The following is an 18,392-nucleotide window of genomic DNA, read 5'->3' as shown; positions in this document are numbered from 1 at the left end:
TGGCCACTGGTAGGTTCCAAGTGTCCCAGTGTACGATCCCATACACTTGTGATTATGAGCAGCACTAATTGGATGTAGTGGGCTAAAAATATAGGAGGCCTCCGCACTCTAGGGGGCTCCTGGTAGTGGATTAGTATTTTTTCATGGTGTAAGAAGGGACTTCGATAGCCCATCCCACGTGAAGGGATGCACTCTTGACCTGAACACATGAGGGAGGGCCTAGGCCAGGCCCACGGCCCTACCCTGGCTGGGGAGTGGAGGGTGGATGGGGTGGGAGGCAGGTGGGGGGTTGGGAGAAGGGGAGGGAGAGGGAGAAGAGATTGACATGTGAAGCAAGCTTCTTCTTAATTTGAACTAATAAAAAAAATAAGAAAAAATCATTTGAAAAGGAGAACATGACATTGCCAGGAAGACACAATGAGTGGTGCTGTGAGTGGACTAGGAGGGGGAATAGTAGGAAGTGAATATGATCAAAATGAATGTATAAAGTTTTCAAATAAAAATTCAAGTATGAAAAAACCCCCAAGTCTCTCTCTGAGGCCACTGCCTAAGCTCTGGTTACCTGCTTACCTGAGAAACTGTAAGGAGAAAAGAAATGAGTATGGTAACAGTCCAGCCACTGCCGAAATGACGTAGTATTTGCCATGCTAAAACTTCCAAAATCAAGATCTGGGCAAGGTGGAGAAAGAAGAACCCCAGGTTGGCACTGAACATGTCCATGGTCTCTAATGTCTTGCGCAATTCACGGAAATCTTTCACCAACTGTGGCTGTGAAATGAATATTGAGGGTTGGGATTAGTTCCCTCAGGAGACTGGGAAGATAAATTAATGCAAATAGTCAGTTACTAAGTTAGTAATAAATTGCTTCATTACTATAAATGTATTTTTTTAGAATTTACAATCAGTAATATTGAAACAAATGAAATGCTTGAAAAAGTAGTGATAATTTTTTTTGTGGGCAAGGAAAAAATGAGTTGCAACATGCAAATCTTTCCCAAGATGTTAGGGAGGGCAGGTAAAAGTAATTGTTTTCTGGGCTGGGGAGAGGCAAAGTGGGGGCAGTTGTGATATGTATAAAGAAACCCAACAGACACTTTTGAAACCACTATATTATTTTAAGTGCTGACTGAATTGAACTCTATTTACATTTGGGAGACCTTGTACATGAGGATATGTATTACCATAGTTACTGCTATAGTGTGCAAGTGCTTTTTCAGTCATCAGTTATTTACTGCATACAAATGAATCATTTACAAAGGAAGGTGAATATAGAACAATGTGTTCTGGGTAGATTAGCTTGAGGGATAAACTTTGATGTTCTCTGTAGATATCCCAGGAACAAGACTATCAGCATCAGTGAGTGTTGGCTGGTTAGGGTGGTCTGGACACATGTGTATTATTGAGTGTGTGAGTGGGGCAAGAGAAAAGTAGCAGGGCAAGAGAAAATAGCAGGGTTTTTGAGTTGTATAAAAGAGTACGAGAGTGGAAAGGAGAGAGCTGTAAAAGCAATTCCAGCACCAGATGTCTCATTTCAAAATTCATTGGTGCAACTTAAAAATATTTATTATTATTATTATTATTATTATTATTATTATTATTTGTGTGTGTGTGTGTGTGTGTGTGTGTGTGTGTGTGTGTGTGTGTATGTGTATGTTGGAGGTGACATATATGTCATGGGTGTGTGGAGGTCAGAGGACAGGCATTGTGGAGATGGTTATTTCCTGCACCTTTAGGCTGGTACTGAGGATAAAATCAGGTTGTCAGGTTTGCGTAGGAAGCTCCTTACCTGCTGCACTATCTTGCAGGCTATTAAAGACATTTTAAACCATATTATCTACATATTTGTGAGTAATTGGTGCCCCAAACCTTAGCTTTATTATTAGATCATGTAGTGAGAGGCATAGGAAAAACATGTTAACATTTACATTTATTTATGGAAAATTCAATGAAATTCATCAAAGAGTCAAACTTAGGAGAAATGATGTTTGCCTAACATTTCACGCACATCATACATTTTTACTCTCAGGGACAACTTCCCAATCAATAGATTTATACTTCTGGTGAGTTTGGCATTTAGGATGTAGAATTTTATGATTGAGATATTGCCCCTAATTCTTCTTAAGAAGGTTCAGAGTTGACCCAAGTTTCCTTTTGTGCTCAAGCATTCAGACCTGCATGGCCATTCCCTACTGAAGTTAGAAATCAACACACTGATCCCTAGGAAGGAGCTGTCTGTCATGTCACAAAGCTTCACATTAAAAATTCTTTCTCTCTTATAAAAGGAGAAAGAGGAAGATTTGGAATGTGGGGAGGGAGAGAGGAGAGGGGATTGTGAAGAAGATGGAAGAAGGAGGTTTTTTTATTTTTGAAGAATTCTGAGTGTGTAAAAGACTACACAGCAGATTCCTTTACTCACAGAGAAAACACATCAAAATGATCAGTGTATATCTGAGACAAAAGACAGTCCCATTTCATAACCAGGATGGTTGGGAAGATACACGGATAGGTGATTATACACTTTGAATTCCCTGGATAAAGAGATGATTCACATCCTAGAAAGAATAAAGGGGGTGGCAAAATTGCATCCTATCACTCAGAATAGTTGAATACAGTGGAGTTTTCTAGAATTTTCTATGGAATGTTTTATGATTTGGGTTGATGATAGGTCACCAAAACTATAGAAAGTGATCCTTGGCTAAATGGGACCTACTGTTGTGTTGTTTTCAGTGATATATGCTATGTATCTGTTTCAGTGGTGATAGATTTTAATTTAGATATTAATGGCCTCTTTTGGGGGGAGATGGATAGAAAGATAAGAGGAATCACAGAACCTAGGTCCCAGGATACATAATCACCAAGTTGTGAAATTACAGAAGTAGCTTCTAGTGCTTTATTGAGGCCATATTTGTTTAAGTATATCACTTAAATGTTTATGGATATGACATTCTTTTACGTGTGTGGGTGCATTTGTGATTGATGGAAAATTTAAAGAACCCATTGTCAGTCCCAAATGCCCACAAGCCCACGTCCAACTACCATCAAACTTGGAATTCTGGTGGCATTGGCAGTTTTAATTAACTTCTGCTTTAATTTGTCTCTTGGGTTTCTCCTGGATTTTCTTTTCCAGTACAATTATGCAGAGGAGAAGGTCGCTGAAATTCAGAAGAACAGCAGCCTCAAAATAATTAGCAAGACAGTGCAAGATGCCAGACTTAAGCTCACACTTCCTGACACTCAATTTTTCCAGTTTTCTATAGTAGTAGCTCAAGTAGCTACACAGATATCAACCTCAATTCTGAGAAAACAATAGTTTAAATAATGATCAGTTCTCAGAAGTTAGTTGAATTTGCTTTGCCTTTTGGAAACTCTTTAGGAATAACAACATTTGCTATTACTTTTAAACCTCCGGTCACCTGCTACAAATGATGGGGACATGTATGGAGGTTTGTAAGCTCTGGTATCACCATTGTGTTCATGAAAATATATATATTGCAGAGCATTTGCTATGTTTTTTATACTATCTTACATGGAAAAACACTGGGCCACAGATAAGTTTGGAAACTCCCTAAATGGGTTTGAGATGAACAGGGTTAGGATGAGAGTCATGTTGTCCACCCTCAGAGTTCAATCTTCAAGACTGAGCTATACCATTTGATGCATGGCTGTGTGGGATGCATATGTACAAAGTGAACCCAAGTATTACAAATGTGAAAAAAAAAACTTCCTTGCATCAAACTAGTCTTGTCTCCTGAGTCCATGTCCTCATTTTTAAAAAGAGAGAAAAAAGCTTTTACTCTGTCTACTTCATAGTACTATATGGGTCAGTACTCTCTGTAGAGGATTTCTGGTTCATATCACACATTTAAGTTTCTACAAAAATAAACTTCAAACAAGTGAATTGTTTGTTATTAAGTAAAATCCTTTCACATTTTATGCAAAATCATCCCAGCAAAGTTTTAGCCATGTAGCACCACTAGAAGACAGTATTTAAAACAGTCAAACTAGTAAAGAAATACCTATCTTGGGGAACAATTAAGAACCTGGGGCTAGACAGAAGAGATTTTGAAGCCCAGTTCTTTGATAAAGTAGGTATGTTCAGAAAGGAATTTATTCTTCATGAATGATAATTTTCCTAAACATAAAGAGGGCCATGGTTAAGATTTATTTACATATTTCATTCAACAGCTAATTGTAAAGGTCTTGCTACATGTCTGATCCTGTGTAGGCAGGCTAGAGGACACAAGAATAAATGAAATAGTCTGTTCCTATGCAACTTAGCTTAGTTAGGCTTCAATAAATAAAGGCAGCTACAGAAATAAAACCATGTCTAAGTTGCCTGACATGAATTAAATGCTTAGAGACACAAAACTTGTATAGACATAAAACTTTGTTCTGAGAATAAAATATGATTATATTTCATTATAAACATGCTTGAAATTTATAAAATAATAAAGAAAACACCTTCCAAGGAAAACATATTTGAAATATGCAGAATCTACTTATTTAGAGATCAAGAAAAAAAAAACAAGTGATGGCTCATGCTAGAGAGCATATGGAGTAAGGGGAACACTCACTCCTCCAATGCTGGTGGGGGTATAAACTTGTACGGCTACTATAGAAATCAGTATGGCGGTTCTTCAGGAAGATGGGGGCCATCTGTCTCAAGGTCTAGCTATACCACTCTTGGGGACATATAACTAAAGAATGCCTCTTTCTACTACAGAGACACATTTTCAACCACTTTCATTGCTGCTCTACTCAAAATAGCCAGAAGTTGGAAACATCCTAGATGTCTCTCAATAGAAAAATGGATAACAAAACTGTGGTACATTTACATAATTGAGTATTACTCAGCTATTAAAAAATAACATAATGAAATTTGCACTCAAATGAGTAGAACTAGAAAAAATCATCCTGAGTGAGTTAACCCAGGCCCATAAAGACAAATATGGTATGTATTCATTTATGTAGATATTAGTCAATGATAATCTACAATCCATAAAACCACAGAGAGTGGATATAGAGTAAGGAACTAGAGGCAACATATAGATCTTGTTAGGAAACGGAAATAGAATAGGTAAAGAAAAGAAGAAAACAAGAATGGAGATAACAAATAGAGGGAGATATTTTAGGTCTACAGACAAATCAGGCACTAGGGAAATGTCTGGAGATCTACAAAGATGACACCAGCTAACAATCTAAGCAACAGAGTAGAGGCTACCTTAAATGTCCTCTCCTGATAATGAGATTTGTGACTGACTTATATGCCATCCTATAGCCTTCATCCAGCAGCTGGTGGAAGTAGATTCAGACACCCACAACTAATCACTGAAGTGAACTGGAATCCAGTTGCAGAGAAGGATGAGTGATGAGGAAAGGGGTCCAGACCAAGCTGGTGAAACCCACAGAAACAGCTGACCTGAACATCGGGGAGCTCTTGGTCCCCAGACTGATAGCTGGGATACCAGCATGGGACTGATCCAGACCCCAAGAACATGGGTTTTGGGGAGGAAACCTCAGAAATCTACGGGACCTACTGTAGTAGTTCAGTACTTATCCCTAGCATAGGTGTGGACTTTGGGAGCCCATTCCACTTAGAGGGATACATGGTGGTGGTAGGCCTAGGCCCTATCAGAAAGGACACGATAGACTCTGATGACACCCTATGAAAGGCCTCACCCTCCAGGGGAAGGAGAAAAGATACGTGATAGGTAGGGTTTTAGTTGAAGGAGATGGTGGTAGGGGAGGAGGGGAGGGAGAGGGAACTGGGATTGACATGTAAAACAATCTTGTTTCTAATTCAAGTAAAAAAAATCTGAAAAAAGAATAGGTAATGCTGGATGAATGGGTGAGGGGCTGGAAGGGGAGGCTCACAAGTGGAGGGGAAACGGTGTTGAGGGAGGAAATATGGTGAGAGACAGCTAGAGTTAAGGGACTTTTGAGGGGTAGTGTGGAAAACTAATACATCAGAAACTTCTTGAAGATGATATAAATGAAGCTGTCAAATAATTGGGGAGACAGTCCCAACTGAACATCTCTTCTCACCAAATGAAGTTTCCAGTACCAGGATTGGGTTACATCTAATTAAGTTTTTGACAAACGTATTGCAATGGGAATCCCCAAATAACACAGGCCCTTGCCAAGACAATAGATTATTCTCTGCAAACTTACAGGAGGAACCCATTGTTGAAGACAACTAACTGAAAATGATACAACTAACTGAAAATAGAGATGTCAAGCTGATGCTTACTTTTGCCTTTACCTCTATATTTCTGTATCCTTGGTACAGGAAGGTACTCTGCGTGCTAACAAAAGAGAAATGTAAACATCAAGCCAAGCACAAACCTTTGATCTACAGTGTTGTTATGCCTGAAAGATATACTAAGAAATAATGTCACAAAGCTTGTGGGAAGTAACCAACCAATGTCTGATTTGACTTAATGGTCACTCCATTAGATGTAACCCATACTCAACACTGTTTGGGTGACAAAGAACCAGAGACTAGATAGCCCAGAAACCTAGAGTAAAACAAGATTCTGCTCTAAAATAAAAATAAAACCACAAAACATAGTATTACAATAATTCCTAATGATATTATGCTGTACTCTGATTCAGCCATAATCAGAAAAACTTCCACCTTCAGAGGGCAACAAATACAGAGACCTACTACAACCAGGCATTATCCAGAGTGAGAGAGACCTTGGGACACTCAGTCCTGAATGGGATGTCTCCATCAAATTCCTCCCCTTAGAGCTCAGAGAACCCCAAGGAGGAGGAGGCAGAAAGTGTGTAAGAGTCAGAGGAGATGGAGGCTACCAAGAAAGCAAGGCCCTCTAAAAATCAGTATGATCAAAGCTCATATGACCTCACAGAGACTAAAGCAGCATGCACAAATCATGCTCATATCTGCCCCAGGTACTCTGCATATACATTATGTCTTCTAGGTTAGTGCTTTCCAAGTGTGTGGATGAGTGCCTTCCTTCTCTTGGGCGTTTTTTTCCTTCTGTTTGTTTTGTCTAACTTCATGTGATGGTTTTAATTTTATTTCATTATATTTCATTTGTTATATTTTATTATTATCTCTTAGAGACAGAAAAGGAGTGGATCTTAATGGGAAGGCAAGTGGGAGAGGAGCTAGGAGGAATTGAGAAGGGGAAAGTACAGCAAGGATATAGTATATGAAAAAAGAATATAACTTCAATGAAAGGAAAAAATAGTGCCCTCTTTCTTTCCTGTGGTTTCACTTACTTTTAGTTATCATATTTAGGTGAAATATGTTAAAAAGAAGATTTCAGAGTTTTCAAGTTGGGCATAATGATGGAATATGCTGCTGCTCTTCTCCATCCTGTCTTTAACCCAAATTACTGCTTCATCCATTGCATCTATCCATTGTATCTACACTACCTTCTGTCCACTTACTTAGCAGACATCCTGGTAGTCATCACTACTCTCCTAGCTTTACATTGCTTGCAGATACTGCTCATATTATCCATTTTTCAGGCCTCCACTTGAGGAAAAGTCTTAGGATATGCACCCTGAAGATAATAAGGTGCTACTATACTTTACTATGGACTCAAATTCTCACAGAAAACAGTAACTTGGCCTTGAAAAATACCTTATTCCCAATCCTTATATGCCCTTGGACCCTGAAGCTGTACTTACATTTTTGTTTTTCTCTTGACTGGGTTCTTCTGGAGAAAGTTCCCCAATGAGCAGTGGCTTAAGGTACAGCTGCACAATGCTGAGATCCAGGTGCATGGCCCGGAAGGCATCCTGGAAAGCAGAGATGCTTGTTAGAAGCTTGCAAGAGATGCATTTATTCTCAGATCTGTTACTTCCTTGCCCAGCTGGGCCCAAACTGGCAACAGCACAGATCCTGCCATAGAGCATTCTAAGCCGATTCATCAACTTTATTCTTGAGACCTTCTTATAAGAGGATAAGGCTGGGAACCCACCCAGGGCAGGCACTGTTTGTCTAGGGACAGACAATTCCTTGGGCATTGATTACATCACTGCTTTTTTTCTTAAGCTCTGGAAGGAAACTTTGCTTGTGTTAATTCGCTATGGAGATCTTGGAAGTTCAGTATCAGGATTCATGTGAAAGTTTCTTAAACTAAGGCATGCAGTAAACAAGACTGTCTACACAAATTGCATTTTCTTTTGAGGGCTCCCTTTTGGCTCTTGACTAAGGCTCAGAAGAATGAGGCCTCTTCTACTAGTTATTCCAGACAACAGTAGATTAAATTTCATAGCAACACATTAAAATAAGGACACAAATGATTGGGGGGCTACAGTCCTTGAGCCCTGGGCTTCCTGAAATAGCATACTCTCATCTGTGTTCAGCATTGAAGGACTCTCAAAACTCCATAGAAATAATGTTGCTAAGTAGTAATTCTACATCACTATGGGAAGCAGTGGAGTTCCTATGTCAGGAAGTAAAAGAATTTTTCCTCCCAAGTATTTTTATGGTTTCTTTTTGGGGCAAGATGGAGATGATTAGATTCTTGATATTATGGCACTGAGGTTGTAGGGATTTAAACTAAAGAAATATAGACAAAGTTGAACCTAGACTATATGGATGGGATAGAGATACTCTAGAGCAGTGGCTGTTGGACAGTACAAGTCACAACCCTTCTACAGCCCAGTTCTGGTTTTGCTGTTTATAGGCTGTGCATCTGTGAACCTTACGAATTGTCACCTTATATATATTTTTATATGCCCTTCCCTAAATGGTAGTGATAGTTGCCACTCAATTCATAAGTTGTTACGAAGTGTGGGTGAATTAATTAGGATGCTGATTGGCATATACTAACTATACAGGACTTCTGTTGTTGTTTTTCTTTTTTTAAAAAAATCTTTTTTTAAAAAAAATTTACATTCCAATCCCAGGTCCCCCTTTCTATTCTCCTCCCACTCTCCCACCTTCCCCACCCCACCCCCACTCACTCCACAGAGAGGGTGAGGCCTCCCATTGGGACTCAACAATGTCTGTGGAGACAGGCCCAAGGCCCTCCCCCTGTATCTAGGTTCTGCAAGGTATCCCTTCATAGGGAATGAGCTCCAAAAAGCCTGTTTTTCAATAAAGGGTTTTTTGGCTGTCCCAGAACTCACTCTGTAGACAGGACTGGCCTCAAACTCACAGAGTTTGATGTTTGATGTTTCTGAGGAGGTTAGAATGGGAAAGCATATTGGTGGGTCAATTTTCAGAGTTCAGAAGAATATAATACAATTTCAGAAATATAGCACACATTATAAGAATGTAACCTAGCACAATTTCAACCCGTGTTGACAATCTGCTCTTCTGTGTCCCTTGTTACATTTGAACCTGAGGGATGATCAGAAATCTGCACTCTGGGAACAGATACTGAGAAGCCACAAAGTTTCATAGAACAGTAAGCATGCTGATTTGCAGAGTTCTTTTCATTGTATAGTTAAGGAAGTATAACAAAGGAGTTTATTTAATCTTAAAATACTCAATGCTTTTCTAATAGAATCCATATACTAAGTTGTGAAATGCCTACTTGGAAGCTCGCAAAAACAGGTTCTGTTACCCACATTCCTGGGCAAGTATGTTCTCGCTGAAAGAGGTGGAGTAAAATGAAGGGAGAAGGGGAAAGTGCCAGTATTTACAGAATTCACCCTATGTACAAGGAGTACCAGCTCATAGCTACCAGCTCACTCCTGTGAGGATTTATTGCTTATATTGTACAGAGAGACATCAAGCTTTTTAGGAATATGGGATAGAAATCTTTCCTCCACAGACCATATGGAGTAGCTAAGCTAATGTTTGAACTGGGGGCTAAATATAGTGATAACACCCTAAATATCCACCCCAGACTTCAACATCTATAACCCATTTCCTGAAAGATGTGCTGCTAGATCACTTTGTGATGATACTAAAATCTGTATCTTCTCGACAGGTGGTGACGGAGTCTCCTAGGTGTTAGCCTCATGAAGCACTTTGTCTCTAACTCCATCTTGCCTCCTCAGGCTGAAACTTCATAGACCATATTGTTGACTAGAGCCTTGTATTAAATAAAATTCTTTTCCCTTTTAGAGTTCTGAAGATTTACAGATTTTATACTTTTCCCTTCAATTCCTTCTTTCATTTTTCTTTACACAAAGGTCTTTTTTATAATTTTATACCAATATTAGATATTGTCACCCCTTGCACATGCAGGAAAGTTACTCATGAGTACTCTGCAAGCTCATAACAGTTAGTTCATTTCTTAAAGAAAATACATATTTACCTATTTGTGTGTGTGTGTGTGTGTGTGTGTGTGTGTGTGTGTGTGCATGCACATAGGTGTTAGAGAACAACTTGTGGGAATCAGTTCTCGATTGCACCATGTGGTTCATTACAGGGGTCAAACCCATGACATCAGAGTTGGTATCAACTGTCTTTACCCATGGAGCTGCTCATTGACTCTAAAGCTCTTCTTTATACTGTAATGAAACTGTAAACTTGCTGTTTCTTTGGTGTGTTTTGGAAACTGAGACTTTGTACTAGGCCTCAGTTAATGTAGCCCTAACATTTACCACTGTGCCTGAAATGCAACATGTAGTGAATACACCCCTGATGAGTAAGGGAAAGATGAGAAAGAGGTAGGCAGCACAGTTCTGCGTGAGGAGTCGGGATGATTGAAGCATGAATAATTTGCTGCTCCCATTTTCCTTATACTCTATTTTACTCCCTTCTCAATCATCACTCTGCTCTTCAAGATCACTATGAATTGCGTAACATTGCAGCTCATCCAGAAACTGATTATTCCCAAAAATCATATCAACAAGACATGAATATTGAATATTACTTTATGTTTCCAAGTGCTTTGGGAGATGCTGGCTATTCTTTCCTGGGTCTGTGGTTGTTTATTGCTTTATTAAAAAAGCAATAGAATTCCCCATGGAAAAGAGAACAGAAAAAGTATGTAAAATCAGAAAGCCTCAGCCAAAATTCTGATATTTTTTAGTTTAAATACTGTTGTATAGATTATAACCTGAAAAAAAGCCACCAGGCTAAGATGGGAAGGTGGCTTGAAATACAGCAAGTATTTGCCAAATCTGTTGTCTAAGGAACTGCAGCCACCCAGAGACAACCTGTTTCCTAACTCCTAGCACAGACAATGGATGGCAGCAGAGGGGTGGCTGCTTCATGGTAGGAAAGCTACTTAAATTTTACTATTTTGTCATCATCATTATTGTTGTTGTTTGTGTGTGTATGTGTGTGCATGCACATGTGTATGATGGCATATATGTGAAAGCCACAGGACAGCATTTGTAAGTCAGTACTTTCTCCTTTTAACTTGTAGAATCAGGCTTGGTGCCTTTGCTGACCAGGCCTCCTCTCAGCCAAGCTTCAGTCTTTATGTAAAAACACACAAACTCCCCATGTGCTCACTGTTTCATTATTTACTCAGGTGTTATACAATCTATGCAGGATCTAACCTGGTGACTCAGAGCTTAGTCTTTGCAATCAGATATCAATAAATTATTAATCAGTATTATTTACACAGTTAATGTTAGGTCTCAAACTTTTGACAAACAGATAAAACTTAACAGTCTGATAAGTGTTGAAATTTCCCAAAAGATGTTGATTAAGAGACAAGCATAGACTCATAAAACACCAGTGAAATGTTTCTTTTCCCACATAGTAGCTCACAGATTTATTAGCAAACCTAGAACTTAGGAAAAGGAGGCAAGAGGCCATTGTTGGCTAACTAGTGAGTTCCAGGCAGCCTGGGGTACATGAGTTCTTGTTTCTAAAAAAGAAAAGAAATCTCAAGCTTGCATTCCCTTGGGTAATTCCCCGTCTCCTCTTCTGCTTCCTTTTCAGAACTTGTGTGTTCCAAAGCTGTGGCTTGCACAAGCCTGATATCCGAAACAGAGGAAGAGTTGTAAATAGGTTGAGTTATGGGGAGAACACATCTTTGCCCTTGCCTTGGGAGAGAGCTGCAACCTGGGAGGGTGAGGTGTCAGGTGGTGGTGTCTCCACAGGAGTTCCTAGTGTCACCAGAAGGCCTTCATTTATAATAACTGTGCTTTCTTCTGAGCTCCAGCCTTTTCTCCCTGTCTCCCTCCCTCTTTTTCTCCCTTCCTCACTCTCCTTCCATACTTTCATTCTTCATCTACCTCCTAAATGTATATACTCTTCTGATGCTTTCATCCCATAATGGGCACCTAGGTGCCTTAGTGAGGTACCCACATCAATTAGATGTGCATTCTGCTTGCTTATTCAGCTATCCATCAAATATTAAATTAAATCTCCTCAACGTTCTTCCCACTCATCTTTCTTTTCAATCTTGTTGTTCATGCTCTATTTGGACTTTCAACATATTTCTGGACTCCATCATGGTCTCCTTCCTTTTTACTTTCTTTTCTTAATTCCTCACTTGATTGCCAGGCTGACCTTTCAGAGTGACATTTATCTTTTCATGGTCCATTCTCTTTCTTTGTGTTTTTGTAATTAATTTTTTACTAGCAGATGTTAATTATACATACTAATTGGTTTCATTATGTTTTTCATATACATACATTTTCCATATGTTATTATGAATATGTGATATTTATTGTATTAATTCCTTGTTCTCCTTCCACTTTGGATGCCCTTCTCTTCCCTCCTCTCTCTCTCTCTCTCTCTCTCTCTCTCTCTCTCTCTCTCTTCTCTTTCATTTGATGAGTTAATGAATTTCATTAGGGTTATTTGTAGGATCCTGAGTGAGGGATTATTTAAGGCAACCCCAATTCCTTAAATTCCTTACCAATAACTATATAACTGAAGAAAATACCTCTCTCTACCTCTGGGACCATTAACTGCCTTGATATACTCAGGAAGGGTGAGACCACATATGCCCCTTCCTCTTACCTGAACTCTTTTCTGTTTGTCTTTTCTGTTTGTCTTTCTCAGACAGCAATTAATCCTGCATTTTTGGCCGGTGTTATGCTAAGTAGAGGAAGTGATGCCCATGTTGCTTGGGTACTTGCTCATGACTAGTCACATGGGTACAATCTGTCTGCTTACACCCTTTCTTCCCTTTGCCCTAGCCTTGCCTCCGTCAGCTCAGCTCATTCCAACCCACTTGGCTTCCTTTTGCAGTTGTATGTGGTGCCTTTTCTCCCTAGGAGGCCTCCAAATAGTTGAAGAGGACTGTGCCATATTTCCTGTAAGCTTTTATTATCTCTTTCTTATATAATAAAAGACTTGACTGTATGTGTTATGTATGTGTGTGGTGCTTTCTTGTGAGTGTGCGTTGTGTGTGTGTGTGTGTGTGTGTGTGTGTGTGTGTGTGTGTGTGTGTGTGTGTGTGTGTAGAGGCTAGAGGTTGAAGTCAGGTGTTTTCTTCAGTCACTTTGCACTTTATCCTTGGTGATGGTGTCTCCCTGGATAGTGTCATTCCATGGCCTGCAGCTCATTAACTCATCTAGGCTGGCTGGCCAGAAGCACTGTTCAGGAGTCTGCCTGTCTCTGCCTCTCCAGCTCTGGGACTACAGGTACATGTTTCAGTGCCCAGCATTGTAAGTGAGGGCTGGAGATTCAAACCCAAGCCCTGTTGTTTGGACCTTAAGCACTTTATTGACCGAGCCATCTCTCTAGTCCTGTCATCGCTTCTTCTAAGGTGTGATGTTGAGAGATGAGCAGATGGACCTGCGCTTACTTTCTTTATTCCAAACACTGAAGCCTCTGTGTAATCAGTTCTTCCTGTTGAAGCTGCTACTTACTGACTTTTCCTCAATAAACTCACTTGCATGGAAAATCCTGAGCCCCAAACTCTGCTAATTGGCCCTGTTATATAAGCTTGAAATTATATTGCTTGTAAACAACCAGATAACTGAAGCATGCATTAGCAGAGACTTACGTGTCAATTTTGTTTCATGAGTTTATTAAACTACTGTGGAGAGCATTAAAATCTATCTCAGAAGAATGAAGCGATGATAAAATACAAATGTTCTCACTTGTTGAATATTTAATCTCTGCTGAGCAACATAGGGTAGTCTATTTGACCCCCACTGATTTTTATAATAAAATCAAGATTAAAGTATTATTATCTCTTTTTATCATAAATTGAGACTTGAAGAACTTAAACTGTCTCCCCAAGACCCATTCCCCCCATAATAAGTGTGGATACACAATGGCCACTCTGAGCCTATTCCATTCTGAAAACTACAGTTTTAAACATTAGGTCACATTCCTAACAAAGCTTTAGAAAAATGAATAAGTGCTTTAATGACCCCATGGTACTATAGCCATTGCTTAGGTACTCTTATTCACCTTTTAGGAGGCCTAGAAAAGAGTTTCTATGTAAGTAAGAGAAGGTTGCCCTGTCTGTGTCAGTGCAGCCATGGGTCTAGTATCTATAATGTAGTGATTACCCTGCAGTCCCCAGTTGTCAGTCAGGAAAATTGTGCTAATACCTTCTAAGATATAAAGTAAGCATTTGGCTTGGGCATTTGGGCTTGGTGTTCTGTTACTAATTAAAAGGCACAAACCATAATCATAATTTCTATGCTGATAGTAAAGTAACTGAAAATAACAATCACCTATGAGGATGTGGATGCTAAACTTTGTTGAATGTTAATGTCTTCAATAACATGAGATACTTTGATGAATTCATTCCATTTACCATAGATCAGGCAGGTGGGAAATGCTATTTCTGTTTTGTAGATCATGGAGATGAAACTCTGGGCATTTCAGTAATTTCCCTAAATCCATACAGCCCATCCCAGTGTGTGTTTGTAGCCAAGAAGAATTAGAATTACCCTGCCTTTCCTATATCTTTCCTATTATTCTTGAGCGACCTTTATTTGGAGAACCTTTCATTTGAATGCTTTTGGGTTCATTTTCCTAAAGTATGTGGTTGATCAAGTATATGCTTTTCTTCCCTGATATGTCCCAATACTAAGGTGGCCTGGGCATGACGGGCAGTTTCTATAATATAGCTATCCTTCTCACTGGCTAGGACTGGAAGCAAAAGCCATTATTTCCTGGCTTCTGGGGAGTTAAAAATCTTTAGCAAACTTCAGGTCTATCACCTGGGTTATACAAAACTCAGTGAGATTGTTAGCAATTTTCAATGTGATTGAAAGCTCAAGTCCTTGCCAATACATCTTTAAGCCAATTCTATGATTTAGGGTAGAAAACCCTGACCAAGGTCAAGCATGATTGTATATGCCTGTAATTCCATCATTTAGGAGGTGGAGGTCAAGAGTTCAAGGCCAGCTTGGGACATATGAGGCCTTGTTTCAAACAAAGTCGTCTACTTTCTCTGAACTATAGGAATGAGGGGATAGGCTAGCTAGGGACCTGTGGCTATTTTATTTTTATTTATTAATATTATTAGTTTTTTGTGATTTGAAATTTGTTAATTGTCTTCTCTTATTCTCATACATACTGCTTTCCTTTGCTTCTTCTCCACTTGGTGTCTAGATCTCTGCCCTAGTGTGCTTTTCTGACATCTAGGATGGCCCCTCCCTTGTTTCTAAGGAAAGACTGAACATTGTTTAAAAACCTCCTCAGAACCAAAGCCAGGTAGATGTGACAGGTCCTGAATGGACATATGCTCATTGGACTTAACACGAAGCCAGTAAGATGACACAAGAACAAGAACTAGATAGTGAAGAGGGATGAAAAAGTTGGGAAAGATGTTCATGACATGAAAATCTGACTTCACAAATCAGGTGTCTGCCATGTCCCATTTTCTAGAACATGCCATTTGCAGATAGGTGTCTTCACTCCTATGTGTAGAAACCATTTGGAGAACTTCTTTACCTGTGTGTGAAATGAATGGACACAAAAATGTCTAGTCTCAGCTTAAATTCCTGTTCTGTCTTACACTGCCTGACCTTGGGCTTATTAGGGACTCCAGCTCTTTGTCTGTACTGTGATAGAAAATAACACTTCCAGAAAATAGCACGTCATGCACTGAATATTTACAAAGGGATTTTTAAAGTTAGGATTTTGCAAACTAAGTAACTTTGGCTGGCTTGGAACTCCTTGTTTAGACCTCATTGACCTTGAACTCACAGAGATATGCCTGCCTCTGCCTCTGCCTCTAGAGTGTATGCCTCACCACATCCAGATTAAAAAAATCATTGAACGCACAGAAAGAATCTGGCAGACTTCCTTATCAAACATTGAATGAAATTTAAAGTGTTTTCTTATTAGCATGACTTATGTATTGTGTGTGTGTGTGTGTGTGTGTGTGTGTGTGTGTGTGTGTGTGTGTGTGTATGGGCACATGCATGTGGAGGTCAGAGAACAACTTGCTGGAGTTGTTTCTCACCTACTAGGTAGTTCCTGGAGGTTGAACTCAGATTCTCCAGCTTGGTGGAAAGTCTCTTTATCTGCTGAGTTATTTGCTGGCTCTAACTTTTATTTTTATTTTTTTAAGGAACCATATATACAGGACTTTATGGTGAAAACAAAACAATTTGAAGCTTAGCATTGTCACTATCAATACCTGCTGTGCACATGGCTTACCTCTGAGTATCAAGTACATCATCTGTGTTGTGGGAATAACATGCACACCCCTGGCAAGACTACCTAAGGTGGTGCATTTGAAAGCATCTGTAAGTGGGAATTGCATCATCACTCTTGTCAAACTGCTTGAGCTACGCTATGCAAAAGAGAACTGTGAACTCTCCAAGTCCAGACAGTTCTTGGCTTTCAGTATTATTAACAATGTTTGATTCCCAAGAGACGAATTGCTTTTTGTAAATCCCTGTTAAGTCAATGACATGCCTCCCTCCAGATTTTACTCATCTATTCTATAACTTGTTATTTTTAAGACAGTTATTCCACTTCAAGAAGAAGCAAAAGAAAACATCAAAGGGGGAGGAAGACAAAATCCAGAATGCAAAAACACAATCTCCATCACAACAATTGAATGTATCACATATTGGGCAACAGCTAGAACCTGAAACCCCATTTTGCTTTCAGATTCTTGTTAGATAGGAATCCTGAAAAATTGGTTTAAGAGAAAATAGTGACTGTGGAGTCCAGGCACGTATTTCAGTGGTTTTGGGATGAGAGCCAAGATCTCAGCTACTCAGCAGCAGGGAGAGGGACAGAGAGAGAAGAGAACAGAGGAGAGACACAGAGAGAGAAAGAGAGGGGGGGCACATGGATGTTCTTACCGTGGCATCTTCCCCAGCATAGTGGTTGAGGACCCGATGCCCACCTGGATGTTTGCTTGCCCAGTCAGTCACATTGTAAACCTTGCGATCAATCACCAACCACTGGTCGGCCTCCTTATTGTGTCTCTGGATCTCCTGCCAGGTGTACAGGTTGAGACATTTCTTGAGCATGTCGCCCTTGCCATTTGCCTCCTGCTTTTCATAGACCTCCGCTTTCCCATTTGCTCTCGGTTTCCCATTTGCCTGAAGCGTGTCATGTACACATGACTGACTCCTTCCAACAAGGCTCTCACTGTGCTCAAGCTTTTCCTCCAACTTCATCGTCCCTGAATCCCCAAGACGATCTAGGTTGACGCCTGAATTTCCTAGTTCTATAATTGGGCCATAAAGTAACTCCTTTCCTCCTGTGTCATTACTCTGCAGTCCTGATGCCTACACAGAAAGCCCTTTGGGCTAAATTGTCTCTTCAGAGCCTGATAGTGAGCACCTGGCCTGTCTGGCTCTGTTTTGGTCTGTAGTTAATCTTTTCTGCACTGAGGACAGCTAGCTCACATTTCTCTAGTCACCTCTCTCCGCTGGCTGTTCTCTTAGCAGCATCCTCCTTCATCATTAAATGTCCCAGAGTACAAAGCTCGAGCCAATCGCAGGCTGGATGGATTAGAGGCCACACCCAGTGGGAGGCGGGGCTAAGCTCTGGTCTCTGATCTTTCAGTGACATCAGTGTGGGTTGGGTTTACCTGTTCTTTGGGATACCTCCAAATACCGACCTTTAGATTTGTAAATTCAACATGTGAACAAAAGCTTTCAGAATTTCCTGGATGATTGGAATCGTTGTTGCTTGGATTAGGTAAATGTTCGTTGGACAGCTGTTATCTCACCCAAGTGCTTTCAAATACGTTTAAACCAACCCTCCTCGTGTGTGTGTGTGTGTGTGTGTGTGTGTGTGTGTGTGCGTGTGTGTGTGTGTTTTTTTCAAAAGCCGGGGAAAGTCTAAGTAAACGATGTAAATAATTTCCCCACTTCACTCCACTCCCCTTAAAATCTTTCTAAATCTATAAACACTTCTAAAGGCCACATGAGTGACACATGGTGATTTAGAGTCCATGTCACCTGTTTCATCTCCTAATCCTCTCATCCAAGTCTTTCCGGTGAGGCTTGTTAGTGCCCCATTTTCCAGCTTAGAAAACAAAGGGCACAGAGTCCATTTAATATCACCATACCACAGCCACTCCATGAAAAGTAAACTGGAGGAAGCCAGATGT

The 18,392-nt window shown here is 40.0% G+C and overlaps 1 protein-coding gene across 1 annotated transcript in view; it reads right to left on the bottom strand.

Moving 5' to 3' along the window:
- The window catches only part of LOC100773237 (fatty acid desaturase 2-like protein FADS2B), a 37,467-nt gene extending 19,949 nt beyond the window's left edge, over window positions 1-17,518 (bottom strand). The window contains exons 1-3 of the mRNA XM_027421223.2: window positions 17,131-17,518; window positions 7,663-7,773; window positions 571-768 (exon numbers count right to left, since the gene is read on the bottom strand). Coding sequence (XP_027277024.1) covers window positions 571-768; window positions 7,663-7,773; window positions 17,131-17,451 — 630 coding nt within the window. The 5' untranslated portion in view covers window positions 17,452-17,518. The remainder of the gene's footprint in view (window positions 1-570; window positions 769-7,662; window positions 7,774-17,130) is intronic.
- Window positions 17,519-18,392: the final 874 nt, after the last annotated feature.

Source organism: Cricetulus griseus, chromosome 6 (assembly GCF_003668045.3).
Source record: "Cricetulus griseus strain 17A/GY chromosome 6, alternate assembly CriGri-PICRH-1.0, whole genome shotgun sequence".
Lineage (NCBI taxonomy): Eukaryota > Metazoa > Chordata > Mammalia > Rodentia > Cricetidae > Cricetulus > Cricetulus griseus.
This window is presented reverse-complemented; position numbering and strand designations above follow the sequence as displayed.